Source organism: Suncus etruscus, chromosome 15 (genome assembly GCF_024139225.1).
Source record: "Suncus etruscus isolate mSunEtr1 chromosome 15, mSunEtr1.pri.cur, whole genome shotgun sequence".
Taxonomy (NCBI): Eukaryota; Metazoa; Chordata; class Mammalia; order Eulipotyphla; family Soricidae; genus Suncus; species Suncus etruscus.
Genome location: NC_064862.1, coordinates 85,917,436 through 85,941,933, shown reverse-complemented (window position 1 = coordinate 85,941,933; position 24,498 = coordinate 85,917,436). Strand labels below are relative to the sequence as shown.

The window sequence follows — 24,498 nt, the reverse complement described above, 5'->3', positions numbered from 1 at the left end:
TGGCTTCTCAGGCCCATCCTGCTGCCAAACCCCAACATCCCACACAGCACCTCCAGCCTTGCTCACTCAGCCCCAGCACCTGGGCCATCACCAGGCCAGGCTTTAGGGGGCCCAAGGGGAGGGAGGCAGGTGTGTTTCCTCAACCCCAGGCGCCCAGGAGAACGGACCAAAGAGTTTCCAGGAAACTCCAGAATCTTCCAGAGGCAGCTCGAAGCTCCTCTGCCCACCCCGTTTTCTGGGCACACTTTGCATGCGGTGCCCTGCCCCTGTCCCCCTCCCCCCAAGTACCCCCACTCCTGTTGTTTGCCCTCAACTTCTCCAGTCCAGGATCGCCGTGTCAGCATTTGAGCATCATCCCGCATCCCTCCTCGTGCGCGCTAGACCTTTTTCTATTTTAGTCGGACTTTGTTTTTTTGAAATGTGGCTTTCGTATGAAGTCAGCAGAAAAGTCCTTAACTACTTCTTACCAGTTATCTATTAACTCCCGTAAGAAAAGAAAAAGAAAAAAGAAAAAAAAAAAAACGAGAAAAAAAACCCACCTTATAACACCTCCCCCAACCCCCCCCCCCCCAAGTAACCTTTGATTTGTAGTTTTCAAGATTAACTCCCCAAAAGTTCTCTTCCAAACCACCTTGCCACACTTTGGGTTGTTACGTTTCTGTTAATTTTCTTTTGCTTTTTTGTGTTTTTTGTTTGTTTTTACTTTTGCATTTATGACCATTAAATTTGATTTTGTTTTGCTTGAATTTTGTTTTGTTTTGGTTTGTTTTGTTTTGTTTTCCCTTTTCTTTTGGCCAGGGCAGAGCTGGAGGAGCCAGCATGCAGGGTGTGAGGCCTTAGGAAAGGCGAGGCCTGGTCTGGCGGATCCAGGGCTCTCCAAGCTGGGGTGTCGTGGGTCCCACCCCCCACCCCTGGGTGTGGGTAGAGGGAGTGGAGGGCGTTGCGGGGAGATACCTTGGAAATGAGCTTTGGTTTTGCTAACTCACTGGCGGAAGCCGGACAAGCGGCATTTTGCCACTTAGAGAGGGGAATGTTGACTCCAGGATGTGCTCTCGGAGGGCCCCGGGCTGCCATCTGTCTGTCTTGGATGTGTATTGATGTGGCAGTAGAATCCCCCCACCGCTCCTGCACAGCCCTCCCCCAGCCTGCTTTCAGCCCCTCAGGAACCCCGTGAGGCCCCAGGCCCTTAAATCAGCCTCCTTACCCCCTCCCGACACCCCAGACTCTGCACGGCCCTCTGCAGATTTGGAAGGGTAGGGCCAAGTTCTCTCTCCCACTGCCCCCACCCCAAGTTCTTGAGGTTGGCCTGCCCCCCCTCCCCCCCGCCACCGCCATTATACAGTCCCCTTGAGTCAGCTTCTGCTGGGTGGAGGCGGACACCCCCTCCTCCCCATCCCTGCAGTTCACTTTTCCCAGGGTGCACTCACTGCCTGCAGAATTGTGTCTCCCCTGGATCCCCAACTGGGACCACCTCAGCCTCTGGGGGATCCATTGAACTCTTGGGGTAGCAGGGTACCCCACTTCTCAGCCGCATCCTGGCCCCAAGTCCCGAGGCCTGGCTGTGTGAGTCATTGGCCTTTGCAAACAGGGAAGGATTTGGCTTTGTGAAAAGCAAAACAGCCCCCCCTCTGTCCAAAATGAGGCCACCCACCCCATTAATTCTGCTGCTTTTGCTAAAGGAAAATCTCATTTGTGTGTGTGTGTGTGTGTGTGTGTGTGTGTGCACGCACATGTGTGCGTGTTATGAGCCAAGAGCCAAGAGAACCTGGTTTTCCCCCTTTCACTTTCCCAACGATAAAATCTGTTTCCCTGCAAAACTGAGCACTCACCTTCTCGTGGGGGGGGGGGGCGCTCTGGCTGTGAGAGGCCCAGGGTAGACCCCCGTAGCCTTTGGGCTGTGTGGTTTGGTAGATTGGTACCAAAGAGGCTTTGCGGGAATCCACCCACCTTGGGCCAGCATAACAACCTCCTGGGCATGGTGATGGTGCTCTGGTTCCTTGGGAATCCCCCTCCCGCGCCCCCCCCCCCCCACATCTGCCCTCGCACCATGGCCAGTTCCCAGGGTTACTTGTCCGTCCAGTCGTGGCTTTTCAGAGTCTCCAGCCGCAGCACCCCTCTCTTGGTGGTTCTGGGAGGAGGGGTAGCTCCCACCTTCTCTTAAGGTTCCCTGCTCCCTGAAGCAGCCATTAGGCTTCAAGAGTCTTTCTTTTGGATTTGACCTTGGAATTCCTAGGATTGGGGGTTTCCATGGGGTATGCCAGTGGCAGGACCCCCTGACGGGCTTTAGCAACATCATGCCCTGCCTGGCCTCCTGACATCTGGTTGATTTGTCTCTAAGGGATCCTCAGGATTTCTTAGAGGTGAATCTAAGGTCACCCCCAGACCGGATGGGTCTGGCATGGCCATAGCTCGCTCTCCAGTTCCTGCCCAAAGTAGCCTAATTCCAGTTCTGGGGGTACAAAAGGGTCAATCAAGGGCCTCTGTTGCCCACCCCCAGCCCCTGCCAGCCACAACCTCACCTTCCCAGGAGGACCTCTGGCACTTTCTGGGCCTGGAAGTGACCCCCTCAGGAAGCTTTGCTGCCCAAGCCCGCAGCCCACGTGTGCTCTCTGGCTGTTGGTGAGTCAGAAGTCCAGGGGTGGGGAAGAGCTGTAGACCCCAAATCCTGGACTTTCTGGGGCTCCCTCGGCCAGCCCCTCTATTCACCCCTAACTCCTCCCATTTATCCACCCTCCATAGCTCTGAGATCTAGCTCAGGGGTCCCCAAAGCCAGACTAACCGGAACTTGGGGAGCACAGCCTCCCCTAGGGGGAAGGCAGGGCGGCGCCTGGGACCATGACCAGAGGAGGTTGTGTGCAGTGGTGGTGTGGGTGGGGGGGTCGCTTTCCCATGTGATGTTCTGTTTACAGTGACTTGCTCGGAGGTGGAGGGGCTATCCCCCCCCCCAGTTCCCCGTGTTGTACAATAGCTGGGTAGCGCTTTTGTATTGGAATTAGTGTTGTTTTGAGTTCTTGATTTGTTTTATATGAAATAATTTATTTTTCAGGTACCTTTCTTTTGTTTTTATGGTTTTTTTCCTCTCTTATTTTTGTTTAACTTTGTTTTTTGCGCACCCTTGGGTTTGTTTTCAATAAAGTATGGCACTCGATGTCCAAAAGCCAAAACGTCAAACGAATCCCCTTGTGTTCTTTGGACGATGCTGTGACCTTGTTATTTCAGGAAGGGTCCAATTCTTCCTCTTTCATTCTTTTCGGTGGGGGGAAGAGAAATGGCAAAGCCCTTCTCAGTTCCCCCCTCCCATTTGCCTCTGGATCCTTGTGAATATCAATGTTCTTTAGTGCTTTGGGGGAGGGTGGGGGGAGGACAAGACAAGGGGGGGTAAAAAAAAAAAACAGACCTAGATTTTGATAATCCAGAAGATTTCCGATTAATAAAGCAATTTTGAAAAGAAGACCATTTTTCCAACCGCTCGTGAAGTGTGAATATTTTTTGTCAATGGCTTTCTCAACGAGAATGAACCTTTTGCACCATTTTCAGATTTTTATAGAGATGCCAAACTGATATATTTACATGTAATGGAAAACATGAAAAAAAAAGTTTTATTAAACAATTGTTCCTAGCTGTGTAGACATCTTAATTCACTCTCCAAAGTTCTGCAGGTGATTCTGGAGTGAGGTGGGGAGGGAGGATGGGAGGAAGGTCCATGGTGGGGGGGGGGCCTGAGGAGTCCAAACTATTCAATGACCCCCAAACCTGGGAAGGGGCAAGTCTGCACCCCACTTCCTGTAGCTGCTCACTAATTCTGTGTCATGAAGATGCGTTGGGGTGGGAATGATCCCAGCTTCCCTCTGCCTTCTTCCTGTTTCCACTTCACCTGTGTACCCTCCCCCCCCTCGCATGACCTGGACCCCAAGTGCAAGAAGCATCTCACCCCCAAGCCTAGCTGGGGTCCTCAAGGTACACATACACAGCTTGTACCCCCAATCTCAAGATTGTTTTCTGGGGCCAGAGAGATAGCATGGAGGTAGGGTGTTTGCCTTGCATGCAGAAGGATGGTAGTTCGAACCCTGCCATTCCATTATGGTCCCTTGAGCCTGCCTTGAGCAATTTTTGGGCCTGGAGCCAGGAGTAACCCCTGAGCACTGCAAGTGTAACCCAAAATAAAAAAAAAAAAAGATTGTTCTCTGACCCCAAGCCCTACACTCCAGAAACTTAAGGGGGTTTGCCTTGCATGTGGGCTTGAACCTCAGTATCCCATACAGTCCCCCAAGCCTGCCTGGAGTAACCCCTGAGCATTGCCGGGTGTGGCCCAAAAAACAAAAGTAATAGAAACAAATATCTCCAATAGGGCTTCTCCCCCCAACTGAGTCCCCTGGTACCACTGACCTAATCACTACTCCCCGCTCTGTGCTCAGAGATCTAGCAGAGCTCAGGGGTGGAGAAGTCTAGGCAGTGTGGGGGGTGGAGGTGGGTTCAATAGGCTCTGCAAGCATTTTAGCCCCTGTGCTGTCTTTTGGCCACCTGAGTTCAGTCTCAGTTTCCCTCACCCCCATGTGTCTCAGGGTCCATCCTATGGAGTCCATAGGGGCACAGATGGTGTCATGCTCTGAAGCAAGATTGCGGTCTGGGCAGAGTTCCCCCGTTTGCTGAAAACCTGCCACCTCAAGCCCTTGATCGTGGTCTGTGGGATGTTCCTGAACTTTGCTTGCCTCCCCACACTCTCCAGGGTGGGACCCAGCCCCCCAAAAAAAAGCAGGAAGAAGCAAGACCTTCTGGGGTGAGGGCATGGGGGCCCCCGTGTCACCCACTTTCCAAACAGCAGTTTCCTCAGGTCAACAGATCCATCCATTCGACCAAACCAGAATTGGGGGCACTCTAGGAAGCTACTTTCTTGCATTAATTTTTTTAGGGGGCTCACACCCAGTGATGATCAAGGCTTACTCCTGGCCCTGCACTCAGGAGTCACCCCTGGGGTGCTCAAGGGAACCTTAAGGGGTGCTGGAATCAAACCTGAGTCGCTGCCTTCCTCTCTGGTCCCAGCATATTGGTTTTACTCTGCCTTGTGGGAGCTAACCTTTGTCCTCTGGGCTATCTGTACACTGGGAGGCTCATTTGGGGTTAAATTTGGGGGTGCCAGAGGTGCCAGGACGCTCCTGGAGATAAGGCAGTGCCTGGCCATCTGGACGTGGGACAGGGCCCTGATATGCCAAGGCACATTGCCACCAGGTCTGAACTCTTGTTTTTTTTTTTTGTTTGTTTTTGGGCCACACCCGTTTGATGCTCAGGGGTTACTCCTAGCTATGCACTCAGAAATCATTCCTGGCTTGGGGGGACCATATGGGACGCCGGGGGATCTAATCGAGGTTTGTCCTACGCTAGCGCTTGCAAGGCAGACACCTTACCTCTAGTGCCACCTTCCCGGCCCCAGGTCTGAACTTTTTTTTTTTTTTTTTTTTTTTTGGTATTTGGGTCACACCTGGCGGTGCTCAGGGGTTACTCCTGGCTGTCTGCTCAGAAATAGCTCCTGGCAGGCACGGGGGACCATATGGGACACCGGGATTCGAACCAACCACCTTTGGTCCTGGATCGGCTGCTTGCAAGGCAAACGCAGCTATGCTATCTCGCTGTGCTATCTCGCTGGGCTATCTCTCCGGGCCCAGGTCTGAACTTTTTTTTTTTTTTTTTGGTTTTTGGGCCACACCCAGCGGTGCTCAGGGGTTACTCCTGGCTATCTGCTCAGAAATAGCTCCTGGCAGGCACGGAGGACCATATGGGACACCGGGATTCGAACCAACCACCTTTGGTCCTGGATAGGCTGCTTGCAAGGCAAACGCCGCTGTGCTATCTCTCCGGGCCCTCAGGTCTGAACTTTTAACTCTACCAGTTTGATCAGCCAGTGCCAGCTCCTTCCACCAGGACCTCCTGGCAAAAGGGTCCTGGACAAACCTGCCAGCTGAGAACTTGCCACCAAACTGGGGCAGAAATTGCAATTAGGGGCCAGAAAGATAGCATGGAGGTAAGGCATTTGCCTTGCATGCAGGACGGTGGTTCGAATCCCGGCATCCAAAATGGTCCCCCGAGCCTGCTGGAGGCAATTTCTGAGCCTAGGACCAGGAGTAGCCCCCGAACTCTGCCGGGTGTGACCTAAACAAAAACAAAAAACAAAAAAAGGGAGGGAGGGAGGGAGGGAGGGAGGGAGGGAGGGAGGGAGGGAGGGGGGAGGGAGGGAGGGAGGGAGGGAGGGAGGGAGGAAGGAAGGAAGGAAGGAAGGAAGGAAGGAAGGAAGGAAGGAAGGAAGGAAGGAAGGAAGGAAGGAAGGAAGGAAGGAAGGAATTGCAGTTAAAGAGGAGCCAGGAGGGGCCAGAGCAATAGCACAGTGGTAGGGAATTTGCCTTGCACGTGGACGACATGGACAGACCCATGTTTTATCTCTGGCATCCCATATGGTCCCCTGAGCCTGCCAGGAGCATTTTCTGAACGTAGAGCCAGGAGTAACCCCTGAATGCGTCTGGGTGTCGTGCCCCCCCCCAAAAAAAATAAAACAGGAGCAAGAATACAGCAGGGAGGGCACTTGTCTTGCATGCAGCCAACTTGGTTTGGAATCCCAGGCAGCACAGCAAGTGGAGCCAGGATTCAGCCCTGAGTACTTCTGGGTGTGGCCCCAGTATTCCCCCCCCCAAAATCTTTTTAGACTTTTTTGGGGGTTAAGGGCCATATCTGGTGATACTTAGAACTGACTCTTGGCTCCTGGCACAGGAATCATCCTGGTGGGCATAGGGGACCCTTTGGGATGCCGGAGGCTGAACCTGAGTTTGTTATGTTCAAGACAAGCGTCATCCCCACTGTATTATCTCTCCAGCCCCCAAGAGATTTTTTTTCTTTTTGGTTTTTTATCTAATTCAAGACATTCTGCTTACGTGTAAATGTCAGTGTCGGAGTTATTTTTAAACCCTCCGCTCCACCCAGATGCAGTAAATGTCTTAAGAGTGAAAACGTGTCCAGACTTCCCTTTTCTCTTCTGTCTCTGATGCCTTGTCAGTGCATCCATCTCCCTGTCCCACCCTCTGTCCCCCAAAAATACCAAAAAAAGAAAATGCAAGGTAGGGACGGAAGTGGTAGTACAGCGGTAGGGCATTTGCCTTGCACATGGCTGACCCAGGATGGACATGGATTTGATCCCTGGCAACCCATATGGTCCCCCAAGCCAGGAGCAATTTCTGAGCACAGAGCCAGGAGTATTCCCTGAGCACCACTGGGTGTGGCCCCAAAACAAAACAAAACACAGAAGCAGATTATAGCTTTAAAAAATATCCCAGAGGGCCCGGAGAGATAGCACAGCGGTGTTTGCCTTACAAGCAGCCCATCCAGGACCAAAGGTGGTTGGTTCAAATCCCGGTGTCCCATATGGTCCCCCGTGCCTGCCAGGAGCTATTTCTGAGCAAACAGCCAGGAGTAACCCCTGAGCACCGCCGGGTGTGGCCCAAAAACAAACAAACAAACAAAAAAAAATCCCAGAATCTGGGGGCTGTAGCAATAGAACAGTGGGGGTGGGCATTTGCCTTCACATGCCCGACCTGGGTTCAATCTCCAGCATCCCATAGGGTCCCCCAGAGCATCACTAGTAGTGAGCCCTGAGTGCAGATCCAGGAGTAACTCCTGAGCATTTCTGGGTGCGGTCCCAAAACCAAAAAAATAAAAATAATAAAAATCCTAGAATCAGAACTGGAGGGGGTGCAGAGAGATAGTTTAGTGGGTAGGGCATTTTCCCTTGTATGCAGTCAGCCCAGATTTGATCCCTGTCATCCCATAGGGTCCCCCAGAAGTGATTCCTGAATGCAGAGCAGAGCCAGGAGTAAGCTCTAAACAAATATAAAACAAAAATAAATAAATAAATAAATAAATAAATAGGAAGAAGAGAGGGCCCGGAGAGATAGCACAGCGGCATTTGCCTTGCAAGCAGCCGATCCAGGACCAAAGGTGGTTGGTTCGAATCCCAGTGTCCCATATGGTCCCCCGTGCCTGCCAGGAGCTATTTCTGAGCAGACAGCCAGGAGTCACCCCTGAGCATTGCCGGGTGTGGCCCAAAAACCAAAAACAAAAAAAAAAAAAGGAAGAAGAGAAAGTAAGTTCTGGCAGCAGATGGTGGGGAAGGTTGAACATCACGAATGTAAATGCCAGCGGATTTTTGGCTCAAAAAACCAGTGAATTTCCTGTTCCTTGAATTTCACTTTGATTTAAAAATGAACACCGGGGGTGAGGCTAGCAGAAGACAGCCCGTACCTGGCACATGGGGGCCCTGACTTGAACCCTCAGCACCCCATTCTCCATCCAGTCCAGTTGTCAGACCAGTTGTTACAGGAGGCCTCAGAAGCAGCCCTGAGCACTGCCACATTTCCCTGAGCATAGCTGCGAGTCACCACTGCCACCAGGTAACATCCAAATACACACAAAAACACACACACCTTCCCTTAGCTCAGAGGCCCAGCACCTGCCCACTTCCGCTGCCCACAGGCCTCTGCCATCTGTCTGCCTTCTGCTTGCCTGGCTTTCTGCTTTTGCTCCTCTTTGCCACCCCTCCTCTGCTTTCTTTTTCTGAGAAAGCAGGAGCCCAGGTTTGATCCCCAAGGTGACCCCTTGCACTGCTGAATGTGGCCCAAAATCTCCCAAAGTTACATAAAAACTAAAAGGGACAGAGTTGGAGCAATAGCATAGCGGATAGGACATTTGCCTTGCACACAACCAACCCAGGTTTGATCCCTGGCATCCTAGAGGGTCCCCCAAGCCTGAGCACCACCAAGTGTGCCCTAAAAAGAAAACCAAAACAAAAGTAAAATCAAATTAATAAGGAGAGCAAGAGAGAGAACAGCAGGGATATTTGTGTTGCCAGTGTCTAACCTAGGTTCAATCCTTGGCATTCTATAGTGTCCTCCAAACCTGCCAGAAGTAATTTTTCTGAGCATAGGGTCAGGAGTAACTCCTTAGCACTTCCAGGTATGGCCCAAACAAAACAAAACACAAAAGTCTTCAAAAGAGCCACATTCTCCCACAAGGGACCAGTCCTGACTCCTCTGCTGAGGTCCCAACTTGGCCACTTGGTGGCAGCATCCTCTATGACTGAGAGTTTTCTGGGGTGCTAGAATGATGCAATTCGGAGTTTCCTTAGAACCTCATGTGTATTCACATGGAATCTATGATTTCTGATTTTCTTTCCTATTCTGGGTCATCCAACAAGAAGTTTCTCCAAGCAGGTTTATTTCCCCAAGCTTTTTTTTTTTGGGGGGGGTTCATCCGTGACAGCACTCAGGGGTTACTCCTGGATCTATACTCAGAAATCGCTCCTAGCAGGCTCGGGGGACCATATGGAAGGCCAGGATTCGAACTACTACCCTTCTGCATGCAAGGCAAACGCCCTACCGCCATGCTGTCTCTCCGGCCTCTCTCCAATCTCTTTGAACTGGACAGCCTTCATCTGTGGGAGCTACAGACACTATGGAGCTAGCAACTGAATATATTGGAGGTGATTTATGGGGAGTGAAATGGGGAGAAGAGAGGTGACAGCCCTAGAAGGAAATCTACCACTTTCCTCTCGACTTTCCCTAATCACCTGGAGAAATGCCCAGGATAAAGACTGGAGCAGTCTGCTTGCCTTGCACGCAGCTGACCCAGGTTTGATCTCAGACATCCTATCTGGTCCCCTGAATCCACCAGGAGTGATTCCTGAGCACAGTGCCAAGAGTAACCCCTGAACACCACTGGGTGTGGTCCAAAAACAAAGAAAACAGAACAAAAAAATTAATACCTGGAATAGTTTAAGATGGTTGAATTGTCTGTCATGAATCTCTCTGCACAGGACAGACCCAGCATCTAATCAATGCTACGAGGCATCTCTCAAGCTGTTGTCTGAAGTTCAATTGGTCTGCACAGTTCTTGGGGAGCCAAGAACCAAGAATGCAGCCTGGGATAAGGAATTGCTCTTTGCAGAAAAGTCAGTTTTTCCAGGTACCTTGCCTTCCCTTTTAAAGAAGAATTTCAGGAGCACAAGTATAGTGAAGAGGGGGCTGGAGAGAGAGCACAGTGGTAGGATGTTTGCCTTGCACACAGCCAACCCGGGAGGGACCCAGTTTGTTCCCGGCATCCTATATGTTCCCCCAACCTGCCAGGGGCGATTTCTGAGTGCAGAACCAGGAGTAACCCTTGAGCACCGCTGGGTGTGGCCCAAAAACCAATCAACCAACCAATTACTGATAAAGTTTTTTAAGATTAGGGGCCGGGAAGGTGGCGCTAGAGGTAAGGTCTTCCTTACAAGCGCTAGTCAAGGAACGAACCACGGTTCGATCCCCCGGCGTCCCATATGGTCCCCCCAAGCCAGGGGCGATTTCTGAGCACTTTGCCAGGAGTAACCCCTGAGCGTCAAACGGCTGTGGCCCAAAAACCAAAAAAAAAAAAAAAGTTTTTTAAGATTAAAAAAAAGAAGTATTGTGAAGAAAGATACATGTATTTGGGAAATTAGGGGAAGGAAAGAGAGTTTCACACTCAAGAGAGAATATGGGGCCCAGAGAGATAGCACAGCGGTGTTTGCCTTGCAAGCAGCCGATCCAGGACCAAAGGTGGTTCGTTCGAATCCCGGTGTCCCATATGGTCCCCCGTGCCTGCCAGGAGCTATTTCTGAGCAGACAGCCAGGAGTAACCCCTGAGCACCGCCGGGTGTGACCCAAAAACAAAACAAAACAAAAAAACAAACAAAAAAAGAGAGAATATGGGGATTCTCCGGAATGGAAATGGTCAGATAACTTTATTATCATTGTTATTTTTGTACCACACTCAGCTGTGTTCAAAGTTACTCCTGATTTTACAGTCAGGTATCACACTGGGCAGGGATTGGAGGACTGCATAGGGTGCCTGGGATCGAACCAGGTTGGCGGCATGCAAGGCAATCGCCCTCCCACTGTACTGTTGCTCTGGTTCCCACCATGACTTTTTGGGAAATGCTATATATGTCTATTTTTCAAAATTGCCTGGGTCTAGATTTTTTTGTTTTGTTGTTTTTGTTGTTTGTTTGTTTCTTGGCCACACCCGGCTGTGCTCAGGGATCACTAATGGCTCAGTGCTCAGAAGTCGCTCCTTTCAAGGCAAATGCCCTGCCATTGTGCTACTACTCTGACCCCAATGGGTCTAGATTTTTTTTTTTTTTTTGTCCTGGATGGGGTGAAGCAATGAACTTCTGGTAGTCTTTTCTTGAGTTCTTATCACAACCTTTCCTGGGGCCTCATGGCTCAGTGCTCAGAAGTCGCTCCTTTCAAGGCAAATGCCCTGCCATTGTGCTACTACTCTGGCCCCAATGGGTCTAGATTTTTTTTTTTTTTTTGGTCCTAGATGGGGTGAAGCAATGAACTTCTGATAGTCCTCCTTTCTTGAGTTCTTTATCACAGCCTTTTCTGGGGTATCTTCCTAGGGATTCAGGGGTCTGGAATTTAACATCACAAAAGCCTTCCCTGTATCATGAGATAAAGCCCATAAAGGCCTCTAGGATGGTTTAGGCACTAGGTTTTTGTTTTCAGTACATATTTGAGTGTTCCACTATCCCTCCCTCTACCTGCAACATATGGATCTTTTTATTTTCCTTTTTTTGTTTTTTTGGGCCACACCCGGTGTCTCTCAGAGGTTACTCCTGGCTCTGCGCTCAGAAATCGCTCCTGGCTTGGAGGGACCATATAGGACACTGGGGGAATCGAACCGCGGTCTGTCCTAGACTAGCGCGTGCAAGGCAGACGCCTTACCGCTTGCGCCACCACTCCAGCCCCAACCAGCTAGTGTCACATAGGAATTCTGCCTTCCCTCCCCAACCCCTCGGCAAGTTTCAAAATCTCCGCCCCCAAGTAGTCTCCTCCAATCACAAGTTTCCATCTCCTGGGCGGGTTACTCGCTCTGCCCAATCACTTGCCTGGGCTTTTTTTTTGTATTAAAAAAAAATACTATCCAATCACGAGGCTAGCTCTCTAGGAATTCCCCCGCCCCTCGCGCAAGCTCCGCCTACTATGCAAAAAACTCCCCTCCAGGCCACGCCTTCTTTCGGAGTCCCGCCCAATCAGAAACGCTTTCCCCGACCTCGCACCGGGCGGCCACGGCGGATGACGTCATCTGACCGCGCCGCCAGAAGGTCACACGGGCTTTTCCAACATGGCGGCGGCGGCGCTGCGAGGCGGCTGGGGCCGCTGCCCGCGGGTGAGCGGAGTTGGGGGGCCGGGAGGGTTCGTTTAGGGGGTGCTCATGACCCCGAGACCCTCGGGACCCGCTTTCTCCGCTGGTCCTTGGCCTCTGCAGAGGCTCAGTGAGCGACGTGGTGGGGTTGAGTCCCCTAGAGCATGGGCCGGGCTTGGGGGGGTCTGGAGCGAGGCCTGGAGGTGAGGGACGGGGCGGCCCAGTTTCGGGGGGACGGTGCCCGGACCCCGTTGGTGGACGAATGGCCGGCCTCTCTGCTCCTAAGCCAGGCTCAGGTGCCCCCGAGTGGAGCAGTGAATGCGTGGCCAAAAGCTCGGGCTCCTGGCAATCCCGCCGGGCAAAAGCACATTCCGAAATACAAATCCCTTCGTGTCTGTTTCTGAAGGTGAAGAAACGGGGTACAGATGGAGCAACCCGCCCCGCAAGCCTCAGGGCTCATGGGGAGGTGTCAAGCCAAGTCTTAAAAAAAAAACAAAAACAAAAAACCCTGATGATCCCAGTGCGTGCACAACCTCCAAACTTCGGGGGAAGAAAAGCAAACTGATGGAAAAAAATCAGTGTCGGGAGGAAGATTTTGGAGGCCGGAATTTTTTTTGGGGGGGGGTCACACCGGGCAGCGCTCAGGGGACTGGCAGTCTCTGGGGACCATATGGGATGCCGGGATTCAAACCACCATCCTTCTGCATGCAAGGCAAATGCACTACCTTCATGCTATCTCTCCGGCCCCGGTTGGTTTGGATTTTTTTGAGGTCACATCTAGAAGTTGCTCAGGGCTTGCTCCTGGTTCTGTGCTCCCAGGGTCGCTCTTGGTTGTGTTTGGGGGGGGGGGGAATCCTGTAGTGAGAAGGGATTGAATCCACATTGCATGCAAGGCAGGTGCCCTAAGTGCTGTGATATCTCTCTGTCCCAAGTTCTTGTTTTTGTTTTTCGGTCACACCTATTGGCAGGCTCGGGGTTTGGGGGGACTATATGGGATGCTGGGAATCAAACCCTGGTCTGTCCCAGGTCTGCCGTGTGCAAGGCGAACGCCTTACCCCTGTGCTATCTCTAGTCCCCTGGGTTTCCATTCTTCCTGGGAGGTAGATGAGATTCTTCTACCTGAGTTCTTTTTTTTTTTTTCTTTTTTTTTTTTTTTGGGTCACACCCGGCAGTGCTCAGGGGTTACTCCTGGCTCCATGCTCAGAAATTGCTCCTGGGAGGCACGGGGGACCATATGGGACGCAGGGATTCGAACCGATGACCTTCTGCATGAAAGGCAAACACCTTGCCTCCATGCTATCTCTCCGGCCCCTACCTGAGTTCTTTTTTTGTTTTTTGTTTTTGGGTCACACCTGGCAGCGCTCAGGGCTTACTCCTGGCTCCATGCTCTCAGAAATCACTCTTGGCAGGCTCGAGGCACCATATGGGATGCCAGGATTAGAACCAATGATCTTCTGCATGAAAGGCAAACGCCTTACCTCCATGCTATCTCTCCGGCCCCCTACCTGAGTTCTTGCCCCATGACTGTCCTAAGATGTTTGGGGAAGACCCCCACCCCCCCAAAAAAGTCCAGGTTTTCTTGTCTTCCCAGGCTAGCAGGAGTCGGGGTGCTCTCCCTAGAAACTGTATCTCCATCCCCACCTGGAGACTTTCTGCCTCTAAAAGGCCTGTATTTGCTTTTCTCCAGAATCTGCCATTTCTGGACTGGAGAGATAGGGTAACTGGGAAGGCACTTGCACGCTGCTAAACTGAACATGATTCCTGGCACTGCTTAGGGTCCCCCCAAACCGTGTCAGGAGGCCAGGAGTGATTCCTGAGCATTACTGGGTGTGGCCCTTTCCCAAATAAAAGATTCTTCTGGGCCCAGCAGATAGAGCTTTTGCCTTGTGTGCAGCCAACCTGGCTTCTATTTCCAGCATCCCCTATGGTTCTCTGAGCACTGCCAGGACTAATTATGGAGTGCGGAGCCAGGAGAAACCCCTGAGCATTGCCAGGTGTGACCAAAGCCAAGAATTTTGCATTTGAGTGGGTGTACAGATCAGCAAAATGACTGGGGTGTAGCTTGAAGGGTGATACTTCCAATTCCATTGCTGCTCTGTAATTGAAACCTCAGTGAACCAGAAAGATATTGCAGGTTGAAGATGTTAAGCTCATGTGCAGTGAGCCCCACTTCCGTCCCAGCACCTCATGGTATTCTTCAAGTACTGCAGAGGTCACTCCTCAGCACAGAGCCAGTAGTGACCCCTAAACATCTCTGGATTTGGCCCAAATTCAATTCAGCTTTCTCCCAAAAAAGTCAGGATTCCCTATATTTCTTTAAAATTTTGCTTAGGGTCCAGAGAATAGCATGGAGGTGGGGCGTTTGCCTTGCATGCAGAAAGACAGGACGGTGGTTTGAATCCGGCATCCCATATGGTCCCCTGAGCCTGCCAGGAGCGATTTCTTAGGTAGAGCAAGGAGTAACACCTGAGTGCTGCCGGCTGTGACCCAAAAATCAAAATAAATAGGGGGACCGGAGAGATAGCATGGAGGTAAGGTGTTTGCCTTTCATGCAGGAGGTCATCGGTTCGAATCCCGGCACCCCATATGGTCCCCCGTGCCTGCCAGGAGCAATTTCTGAGCCTGGAGCCAGGAATAACCCCTGAGCACTGCCGGGTGTGACTCAAAAAATCACACACACACAAAAAAAAAAAAATCAAAATAAATAAATAAAATTTTGCTTAATCTTTTAATTTTTGGGGGGAAGGGAGGGTCATACCCAGTGGTGCTCAGGAATTACCTCTAGCCACACTCAAGGGTCACTCCTGGCGGGGCTCGGAACCAGATGGGATGGCTGGGGATCGAACTGGGCGCGTGCTAGGCAAGTGTGTTGCCCCTTTGGTGTGGCAACTGCCCCGGTCTCCCCGCTTTCTTAGTGCGCCCCCTGCCGGCCCCTCTCTCAAGGGCTCTTCCTCTTTCCTCCACCCATCAGCGCTGTCTGAGCAGCCGAGTCCCGTTTCTTTCCAGCCACACCCTGGCGCCGCCACACCCTGGTTCCTATCAGCTGCGCTGGCCCGGTGGAGAGCTGAGCCTGGTGAGTGACTGGGGACCCCAATTTTTCAGGCAGCATGGAGGTGCGCGCTGAAAAATCGGGTCAGTGGGCAAGAGAGGGCAGAGGCGAGGTCTCTGTTTGTGCCTGTTAAGGGCCTTGGGAGATTGAAATTGGCTGGACTGGGGCCAGAGGGATAGTAATGGGGAAGGGGGTCAAGGGTCAGGGGCTTTTCTTGCAGGTAGCTGACTGTGGCACTGTCTAGGGTCCCTCCTTGGCTCCCTCTAAATGTGATTCCTGAGCTCAACCGGGAGTAAACCCTGAGCACCAATGGATGTGGCCCAAACTCCCATCAATGCCCCAGAAAAAGAAGTTGTTGGGTTCTTGCCTTGCCAGGGAGTTGGGGGGCACCAGCTCCTTCTGGAGACCCCCAAACCCGCCCCTACCCCCTTACCATTTTTTTGTTTTGGTGGATTTGGGACAGCAGGCTTGGGACCATATGGGATGCCACATGGGATGCTGGGAATCGAATCTGAGTCAGTCTTGGGTCGGCCTTGGGCAAGACAAATGTCCTACTGCTGTGCTATCGCTCTGGCCCCACCACTTTTATTTCGTTATGGATTTTTTGGCAACAACCTGCGGTGCGAAGGCTGATTCCTGGCTCTGTACTCAAGGGTCACTCCTGGTGGGCTCAGGGGAGCTATCTAGGGTACTCGGAGCCCTGCGCCCTACCCGGCTGCGCTGTGGCTGCCGCCCAACAATCCTTTTGGAAACTTGAACTTCAGTGACTAACAATGTGTCCTCTTGGGCCCATCAGCTGCAACAGTGTGGCAGGTTTTCTCAGGGTGATGCAACCTGGAGTCATTCCCAGTTCTTTCCAGATTCCAGTCTATACTTGAGCTTTTGAACTGGGCAGCTGGGATCCAAGGGCTGGGCCCACCTCACACACACACACACACACACACACACACCCAGATTGGGTCCTTAGCACCAGAGAGTGGGTGTCCTGAGCACTCTGTGTCATCCCCTCCAAACCAAAACCACACACTTAGCCTTTGGGCCACACCCAGCAGTGCTCAGGGGTTACTCCTGGCTCTGCTCTCAGAACTCGCTCCTGGCAAGCTCGGGGACCTTGTGGGATGCCGGGGATCGAACCCAGGTCTGCTGAGTGCAAGGCAAATGCCCTACCCACTCTGTTAACATTCTGGCCATTTCCTTCCTTCCTTCCTCCCTCCCTCCCTCCATTTTTTTTGTTTTTGTTTTTGGTCCATACCCAGTGCCGCTCAGGGTTTACTCCTGGCTCAGAAATAGCTCCTAGCTTGGGGGACCATATGGTTTTGTTGTTGTTTTGGGGTGGGCACACCCTGTAGCACTCCGGGGTTACTACTGGCTCTAAGCTCAGAAATCACTCCTGGCAGTCTTGGGGACCATATGGGATTTGAACCACTATCCTTTTGCATGCAAGGCAAATGCCCTACTTCCATGCTATCTCTCAGGCCCCAATTTTTTGTTTTTTACCTTGCTCATTTGTTTTTTTTGTTTGTTTGTTTTTGGAGCCACACCTGGAGGTGTTCAGGGATCACTCCTGGTGGGGCTCTGGGGACCCTATTCACTTCGGGGGATCAAACTCCAGTTGACCTCGTGCAAGGCAAGTGGCCTCCCCATTGTACTGTCACTCCGGCCCCTCTTGTCTTGTTCTTGTTTCTGTTCTGATCAAGCTTGGGCCTGCCTCATGCAAAACCTGATGAAAGTCTGAGAGTCCAGTGACAGGGTGCTTACCTTGCACGCTGGCAACCTGGGTTCAATCCCTAGCACCTCCCTTCTCCGGACCACCCCCCAAAAATAAGTCCTTCACTTTTTTTAATTTTTTTTTTTTTGTTTTGGGCCACACCCTGCGGTGCTCAGGGGTTACTCCTGACTCTTCGCCCAGAGCTCATTTCGGGTGGTGCTGGGATGTCTGGGATGTCCTTACCAGCTGTGCTATCGCTCCTGCGGCCAGTCCTTCATTTTTTATTCTTTCTCTCTAGTCCAGATCCTATTCTTCTGGAAACAGAAAAGGTTTTCTCTCTGGCTTGGTCGATAACATCAAACAAGAATTGGCCAAAAACAAGGAAATGAAAGAAAGCATCAAGAAATTTCGGGACGAGGCTCGGAAGTTGGAAGAGTCCGATGCGCTCCAGGAAGCCCGGAGGAAATATGTGAGGGGTGACACAGATGGGGGAGTTGTGTGCATGATCTGGGGGGGTCTCTTGCTGTGGGGCTCTGTCCTCACCATCAGCCCCAGAGTCCACCCTAAACCTCCATACCTGCTTGGTGGTTTGCTTTCTTTGGTTTCATGTCATTCCACTAGAGGCTGGCTTTTTGGTGGGTGGGTCACCCCCAAGGTGGAAGCGGGGCTCCCCACATGCAGGAACTGCATTTCAGGAACCCCGTCCCCTCTAACTCCCCAGAAAACCATCGAATCAGAGACAGTCCGTACTGGCGAGGTGATCCGGAAGAAGCTGGGGGAGCTCACGGGCTCTGTGAAGGAGGTAACGGTCTCGAGCTCACCTCTTGGGGTACCCATGTGGGGTGAGGGGTGACCTGGCATGCAGCTGGTTGGCCCCTGGAGCCCCATCATCCAGGGCGTCTGTTGGCATGGCCCAGAAGCAGGAGGGGATCAAAGTGTGTGGGGCCCGAGTGATGGCACAGTGGGGCAGGCGTTTGACTTGAATGCAGCTGACACAGGTTCGAGCCTCGGCATCCCATATGATCCTCTGAGCCCATTGGGAATAATCCCTGAGCAATGCCCTTGGCCACCTTGGGACATCCCTGTGGTACCAGTGCAGGAGCCTGTTCACCCAACACACTCTTCCCAGAAGATTTTCTGCAATCATTTTCCCCCTCCCAGCCCCCCAAGTCCTGCCTGGGGTGCGCCGACACCCCCCTCTCTGTGTCTCAGTAGAGTCTCGACGAAGTTGGTAAAAGCGACCTGGGCCGGAAAATCAAGGAGGGCGTGGAGGAGGCTGCCAAGACTGCCAAGCACTCAGCTGAGTCGGTGTCCAGGGGTGGCGAGAAGCTGGGCCGCTCGGCCGCCTTCAAAGCCTTGTCCCAGGTGAGGGTGGAGCCCTGTTCAAACCGCAAAGGTTCTCAGCACCAGGGTCTACACCTGTCTTGCCTCGGGAGCTCAGGGCCAGTGAAGGGTCCCCATTCCTGGTGGTGAGTTACCAGCCCAGTGCCTCAGCTCTCCAACATGTGGTGGGATGCTTGGCTTGTGGGTTACTGATCCCTGAGCTCCACCCTAAAACCAAGTTGAGGGGTGCAAAGGTTGGGTCACTGCAGTTCCGTAGTGGCAGGATTGACTTGTATTGGAAATTCCTGATTCAGTAGCTGCCCGTGTTGGGGGCAGAAGGGTGACAGAGAGGACCCTGTCTACAGGGGGGGGGGCAGGGGGGGCGGGGAGAAGAGGTGGGACATATCTGCCCTGTAGCACGTAAAGGGTCACTTTGAGCACTGAAGGAGGGTCCTCTAGAATGGCAGGAGGACTTCATGTTTCTGGGAGGGGTGTCCCCTGGTGGGAGGTCTGGGAATGACCTTGGCTGGCACCCCGCCTGGGTAGCTGCCCACAGCCCCGCCGCCTCCCAGTACAGGGCCATGCTGGACCTTGGTCAATTCGAGATACCACCATGCAGACAGCAAGGGTTGGGGGGTGGGGGTGCTGGCCAGGATCTTAGCACCTATGGGCTGGGCCTTGCTCTGCTGCAGGGGGTGGAGTCGGTAAAGAAGGAGATTGACGAGAGTGTGCTGGGCCAGACGGGGCCCTACCGGCGGCCAGAGCGGCTCAGGAAAAGGAAGGAGTTTGCTGGGGAGAAGCTCAAGGAGGAGAAAGTGTTTGAGCCCAATGAGTAGGTGCTGGGCAGGGCCAGGAGGGGGCGAGGCGGGGCAGGGTGTTCCTGCTGGGGTTCCTGGGGAAATGGCAGAGGGTGGTGGGACAGAAAAGACCCCCCTCACCTGCCTGCTTCCTAGGGAGGCCCTGGGTGTCGTCCTGCACAAGGACTCCAAGTGGTACCAGCAGTGGAAGGACTTTAAGGACAACAATGTGGTGTTCACGCGTGAGTGGCTGGAGTGGGGGGCTGATGTGGGCCTTCCTTGTCATTTCTGACCCATGACTGAGGGAGTCTGGAGCCCCTCAGTTGCCCGAGAAGTGGGCTACTCTGACCCTGCCCCCACTCCCCACCTTACCAGGCTTCTTTGAGATGAAGATGAAGTATGATGAGAGTGACAATGCATTCATCCGGGCCTCCAGGGCGCTGACTGACAAGGTCACAGACATGCTGGGTGAGGCCCCCCACTCCCCTCGTACCTCCTGGGGGCAGGTGGCATTGCATGGCCCAGCACCCTCACTTCCTCTACTGGGCCTGGCTGCCACCAGGGGGCCTGTTCTCCAAGACAGAGATGTCCGAGGTACTCACGGAGATTCTGAGGGTGGACCCTGCCTTCGACAAGGACCGCTTCCTGCAGCAGTGCCAGAGTGACATCATCCCCAACGTGCTGGAGGTAGGTCGCCATCCCCACTGGGCCTTTGGGCTGAGGAGGGCCTTGGCCAGCAGACACAGGTCCAGGGTCACCTTTCTGGGGCTGTCTGAGGCCTGACTGGTTCCTACCACGGGAACTGAGAGTCTCACTCAGACTCAGCTGCGTCTGCCTCTTTCCCCCAGGGACACAAGGATGCATACAGCAGTTCTGCAGGTCCACCCCCTCAGATCACCAATCCGCCCTATCCACAGCCCTCAGGTTGCTCAAGGCCTGCCACAAGTCCCCTGCCCCTGTCCCTCTCAAATGTGGCCCCATTTCCCTGTTCCTGCCAGCACCGCCAGTCTCTGTTCCCCTCTTTCTCGAACTTCCTGAAATCTTCCTGGGGCCACATCCCTTAGTCTTACCTTCCTCTGGCAACACCTGTAATCCCCAACCCTTACCTGGCCACGCCTCTGTCCAGTCCCTCCCCTTGCCTGACTCTGCCTCTATCCAGCCCTATCCCTCAAAACTCAACCTCTTGCCTGGCCTCGCCCCTCGATGCTCCCTGTAAACTCTTCGGGCAAAACACTGCTTCCCTTCTTGACTCAGTTTCCCAGTTGGTATCCCAGTCCAGCATGCTGCCACTTTCTTCGTCTACCAGCTGACTGGGGCACCCTCTGATGGCTACAAAGGCTGGAGCCTCCCTGTATGCTACCTGGGATCTGTGGCAGGGTCCCCCTGCTGCACCCAGACCCCAGCCTGGGTGCCCCCGAGACACAGGGGTGGCAATGTCCCTGCCACCAAAGTGATTCCTTCCCAGGCTTCATATTTACCCCCCCTTTTTTTATGACTTTTCCCATTTCAGGCCATGATCTCAGGAGAGCTCGACATCCTCAGAGACTGGTGCTATGAGGCAGTGAGTATTCCAGGCTGATTCAGCTCAGGCCCTGAGAGCAGCGGAACTTAGGATCAGGGGGAAGGGGACCCCTCTCCTTGCCCCAAGTGCAGTCCTCAAGCCACCTCTGCCCTTGCCCCTCAGCACAATCCTCTCAGATTAGATTATCCCCCTGGCAGGTCCTTTTCGGTACCCCTGGGCCAAGGGTCTTCCCCCTCTCACCCTGGTCTACAGGGGGACTCACCTTTGCTCTGTTCCTGGTACTCCAAGCACTGCTGTAGGTAGCTCCCCTGTTCCACAACACCTGACACCCCTGAAATGGTGGTGGCCTCGGAAGAGGAGTATTCAGCCATCAGGGAGTGGGAGGTGCAGGTGACCCAAGTGACCGGAACCCAGGGTCTGGCTTTGGCCAGATCGGCAGGGTTTGGGGGAAACAACCCAAAGCCCACAGTAGAAGGGGGTGCAGAGTCCTGGGTGCTCTGGCCTAGATGTGATTGGTTGGAAGGACACGGGAGGGGGGTGTCTCCAGCAGTGCTCTGGGACCCAGTGCTGTCCTCTGGTTTAGTGTTATTGGGGGCCACTGCAGCTGTGCTGAGGGATTGGGGGCAGTGGGCCGGGCTTGAGAATTTCCGACACCAGCTCTAACCCCCTGAGCTGTCTCCTGTCTCTGGCCTTGCTGTCCACCATCACCTCACCCAGAACCCTCCAGTCCCCACACCCCCCTTCCTCTGGAACCCCACTTTCGTCATGAAAGCCCATGGGATCAGGAGGGCCTGTCTTGGAGGTTTCTCCATCCTCTCTCCCTGCAAGATCCCAAAACCCCAGAAAAATAGACGCCAGGGACTTCCCGCCTGGCCAGCCACCCTGTCCTGGCACAGCCTGTAGGCTGGGCACGGGGCCCCGTGTCCCCAGGAGGCTTCCTGGCAGGTGGCTCCCTTTAACCTGCTCTCCCTGACCCTCGCGCAGCCTGTGGGTGCACCCAGCCCCCCCCACCCTTCCCGCAGAGTCTTTATATTAAGCAAGTGCCGCCTTTTTTGGCTGAGTCTGTTGTCCCCAGCTCACAAACAACTTGCTTTTGCAAGGGGAGAAGATGTCAGGGTGGCTCTGAAAATCCTCCCCTGCACGGTGACTAATCACTGGGGAGACAGAGAGTGAGAGAGAGAGGGAGAGTCTGTGAGACAGAGAGACAGGGAACGAAAAAGTGTGTGTGGTGTAAGAAATTGTGTGTGTGTGTGTGTGTTTGTTTGAGAAAGAGACAAAGAGAATGTGAGTATTCACGCTGCCAAGATGAGGAACTGGATTATCTTGGCCTAAGAGTCGCCAGGCCCCCAGAAACCCTGCAGGCTGTCCCCACTTCTAACATTCCCCCACTCTCATACCCAGAAGCCTTGTTCTTGGGGCACCTGCCCTGGAGCTCATTGCAGAGCCCCCATAGTGGCAAGGAGTGGGAAAGCCTAATGAATTATGGACACCCCCCCCCTCAGGACATGAGCACAATGGGGATCAGACCCAAGGCAGCTGCACCAGGGCAACTCCAGACATGGGCTCCGCCTGCCACCCTTCCCCCCCATATCCCCGGGTGGCGCCGAGTTGGTACCTAGTGTTTGCCTGCCAAGAGGGAAGCCGTGCAGTGGCTGCCAGGGGTGCCCCGAGCTGCCTGCTGGGACCTGCACTCTGGGTACCTCCATGGACCTGGAACCGGTTCCAGAAGGCTGGGGGCAGGGGGAAGGGCAGGGGGACCGAGCCCTCACCCCTCACCCCTTCCCCTTCCCCTGCAGACCTATAGCCAGCTCGCTGTCCCCATCCAGCAGGCCCGGGCTCTGGGCCTACAGTTCCACTCGCACGTCCTGGACATAGACAACGTGGATGTAAGTGTGGCTGGGCCAGGGCCAGGGGGGGGTCACTGTTGCCAGCTGGGGGGCCCTTGCAGCAAATGCCCATGTCTGGATGGTAGTGCTGACCCCATACCTCACCGGGAAGGAGGCATTGGACCACTGAGGTCTTTCCTGCCACTTTACCTGGGGAAGCTGAAGGTTTGACACCCTGGTTTGGGGGCTATACGCCTCTTAATTCTGGGCTGGGAAAGGAGCTGGGGGAACTTAGTGTTGATTCTCCGAAACTTTTGTTTTTGGGCCACACCCATCGATGTTCAGGGGTTACTCCTGGCAGGCTTAAGTGACCCTCTGGGATGAAGGGGATCGAACTCAGGCTGGCCTTATGCAAACACCCTTCCAGGTGTGCTCTAGCTCCAGCTTGCTTCTTGGCAGCTTTCACCTCCTGCTCATAATTTGGGGGCAAGAACTTGGCTGAATGGAGGAGCCCGGGGTGTGCCCCTCCCAACTTGGTGGGTGGGTGTGGTTTCTCTTTTGGGGGCCCACTCTGAGCCCCGCCCCTGACCCGCCCTCTCCTCACCCCCAGTTGGCGATGGGCAAGATGATGGAGCAGGGCCCGGTGCTGATCATCACCTTCCAGGCGCAGCTGGTAATGGTCATCAAGAACCCCAAGGGCGAGGTGGTCGAGGGCGACCCGGTGAGTGCGGGCCGGCCCCGTGGTGGGTGTGCACCCCCGCGCCCCTTTCTGCCCATTTGGCGGCCCCCACCGCCGCTCACCGCCCTGGCTCCCCGCAGGACAAGGTGCTACGCATGTTGTACGTGTGGGCACTGTGCCGCGACCAGGACGAGCTCAACCCCTACGCCGCCTGGCGCCTCCTGGACATCTCGGCGTCCAGCACCGAGCAAGTCCTCTGAGTGCCACCGCCGGGACCCCCAGCTCCAGGGCTGGGTCCCCGCAGCCCGACTCGAGGATGGAGCCCTTCAGGACCAGACGTGGCCCTGCTCCCCTGGCTCAGAAAGGCCATGGCTGAGCCAACTGACCTTGCGAGGGGCGAGGGGGCTGCTCCCCGGCCCTCTGTGTCCCTCTGGTCTGGGGGCCACTGCTGCAGAGCTGAAGGGCGCAGACAGTGAGTGCCAAGACCTCCAGCCCAGGGACTCCCTGTGGGGACAGAGGCAGGAGCCCCGGAGCCCTGGCAGCCAGATCATCTTAGCTCCACCCTTTTTTTTTTAAACTGTGCTTTTACCGTGTACATACGCTTGAGATTTGGAAATAAAGCACCATGCAGGAAAAGTGCGTGACGGTTTGCATGTGCATCACTCTGCGCGGTTCATTAGGGCTGGAGTCTGGGGGTGCCGAGAAGGCTTTGGGGAGATGTCAGATCCTCAAAGACATCTGGCCTGTGGCTTGATTTTGTTTTGGTGGGGGGGCACACCCGGCTGAGCTCAGGGCTGACATCTGGCTCTGCTCCGGAATCACTCCTGGCAGGGCTCAGGGGACTCTGGGGTGCCAGGGTGCCCGGGTTGGGTACATGCAAGGTCAGCGCCCTCCCAGCTGTTTCATCGCTCTGGTCCCTGCCTGTGATGTGAGAAGATTTCACCTTGCTTGATTAAGGAGCTGGAGACTAGTGGCAGAGCCTAGAAAAGGAACTTGGAGGTTGGGGGGGGGGGTGTTGAGCTTTGCGGGGGTCCGCGGGGCTGTGGGGTGGACTTGAGCTATTTGGGAGGACAGGCATGGGGGGGGGTTCAGGGGGAAACATCCAAACCCTTGCCAGAGGGTGGGAGGGAGAGAGTTTCGGAGGTGGCCTGCGCGGGCGAAGGCGGCGTGGGGTGGGGTGGGGTGGGGGGCGCCAGGGTGTGGTCCTGGGTCCCAGGGAATCGGGGAGGTGTGGGGGGGGCGCTGGCAGAGTCGGGGTGCGGCCGCTCCCCGCACAGGCTCCGCCCTCGCCGTCCCCGCCCCCGTCGCCATGGGAACAGCCGCGGCGGCCCCGCTCGGGCTCCGCGTCGGGCGCTCCAGGGGCGGGCGGGCGGGCGGGCGTGCGGGGTGGGCTGAG

General features: G+C 54.2%; 2 protein-coding genes across 2 annotated transcripts in view; one reads left to right on the top strand and one right to left on the bottom strand.

Moving 5' to 3' along the window:
* Nucleotides 1–24,498, bottom strand: part of LOC126031177 (CD209 antigen-like protein C) — a 228,640-nt gene that overhangs the window by 1,134 nt on the left and 203,008 nt on the right. The gene's annotated exons all lie outside the window — the stretch shown is intronic.
* On the top strand, nucleotides 12,157–23,387 carry TIMM44 (translocase of inner mitochondrial membrane 44). Its single transcript, XM_049789441.1, has 13 exons — nucleotides 12,157–12,222; nucleotides 15,170–15,271; nucleotides 17,254–17,424; nucleotides 17,677–17,757; nucleotides 18,171–18,320; nucleotides 18,971–19,110; nucleotides 19,232–19,317; nucleotides 19,451–19,543; nucleotides 19,638–19,762; nucleotides 20,586–20,636; nucleotides 22,394–22,483; nucleotides 23,034–23,144; nucleotides 23,243–23,387. The coding sequence occupies exons 1-13, from the start codon at nucleotides 12,178–12,180 to the stop codon at nucleotides 23,360–23,362; spliced, it is 1,365 nt and encodes a 454-aa protein (XP_049645398.1). The 5' UTR covers nucleotides 12,157–12,177; the 3' UTR covers nucleotides 23,363–23,387.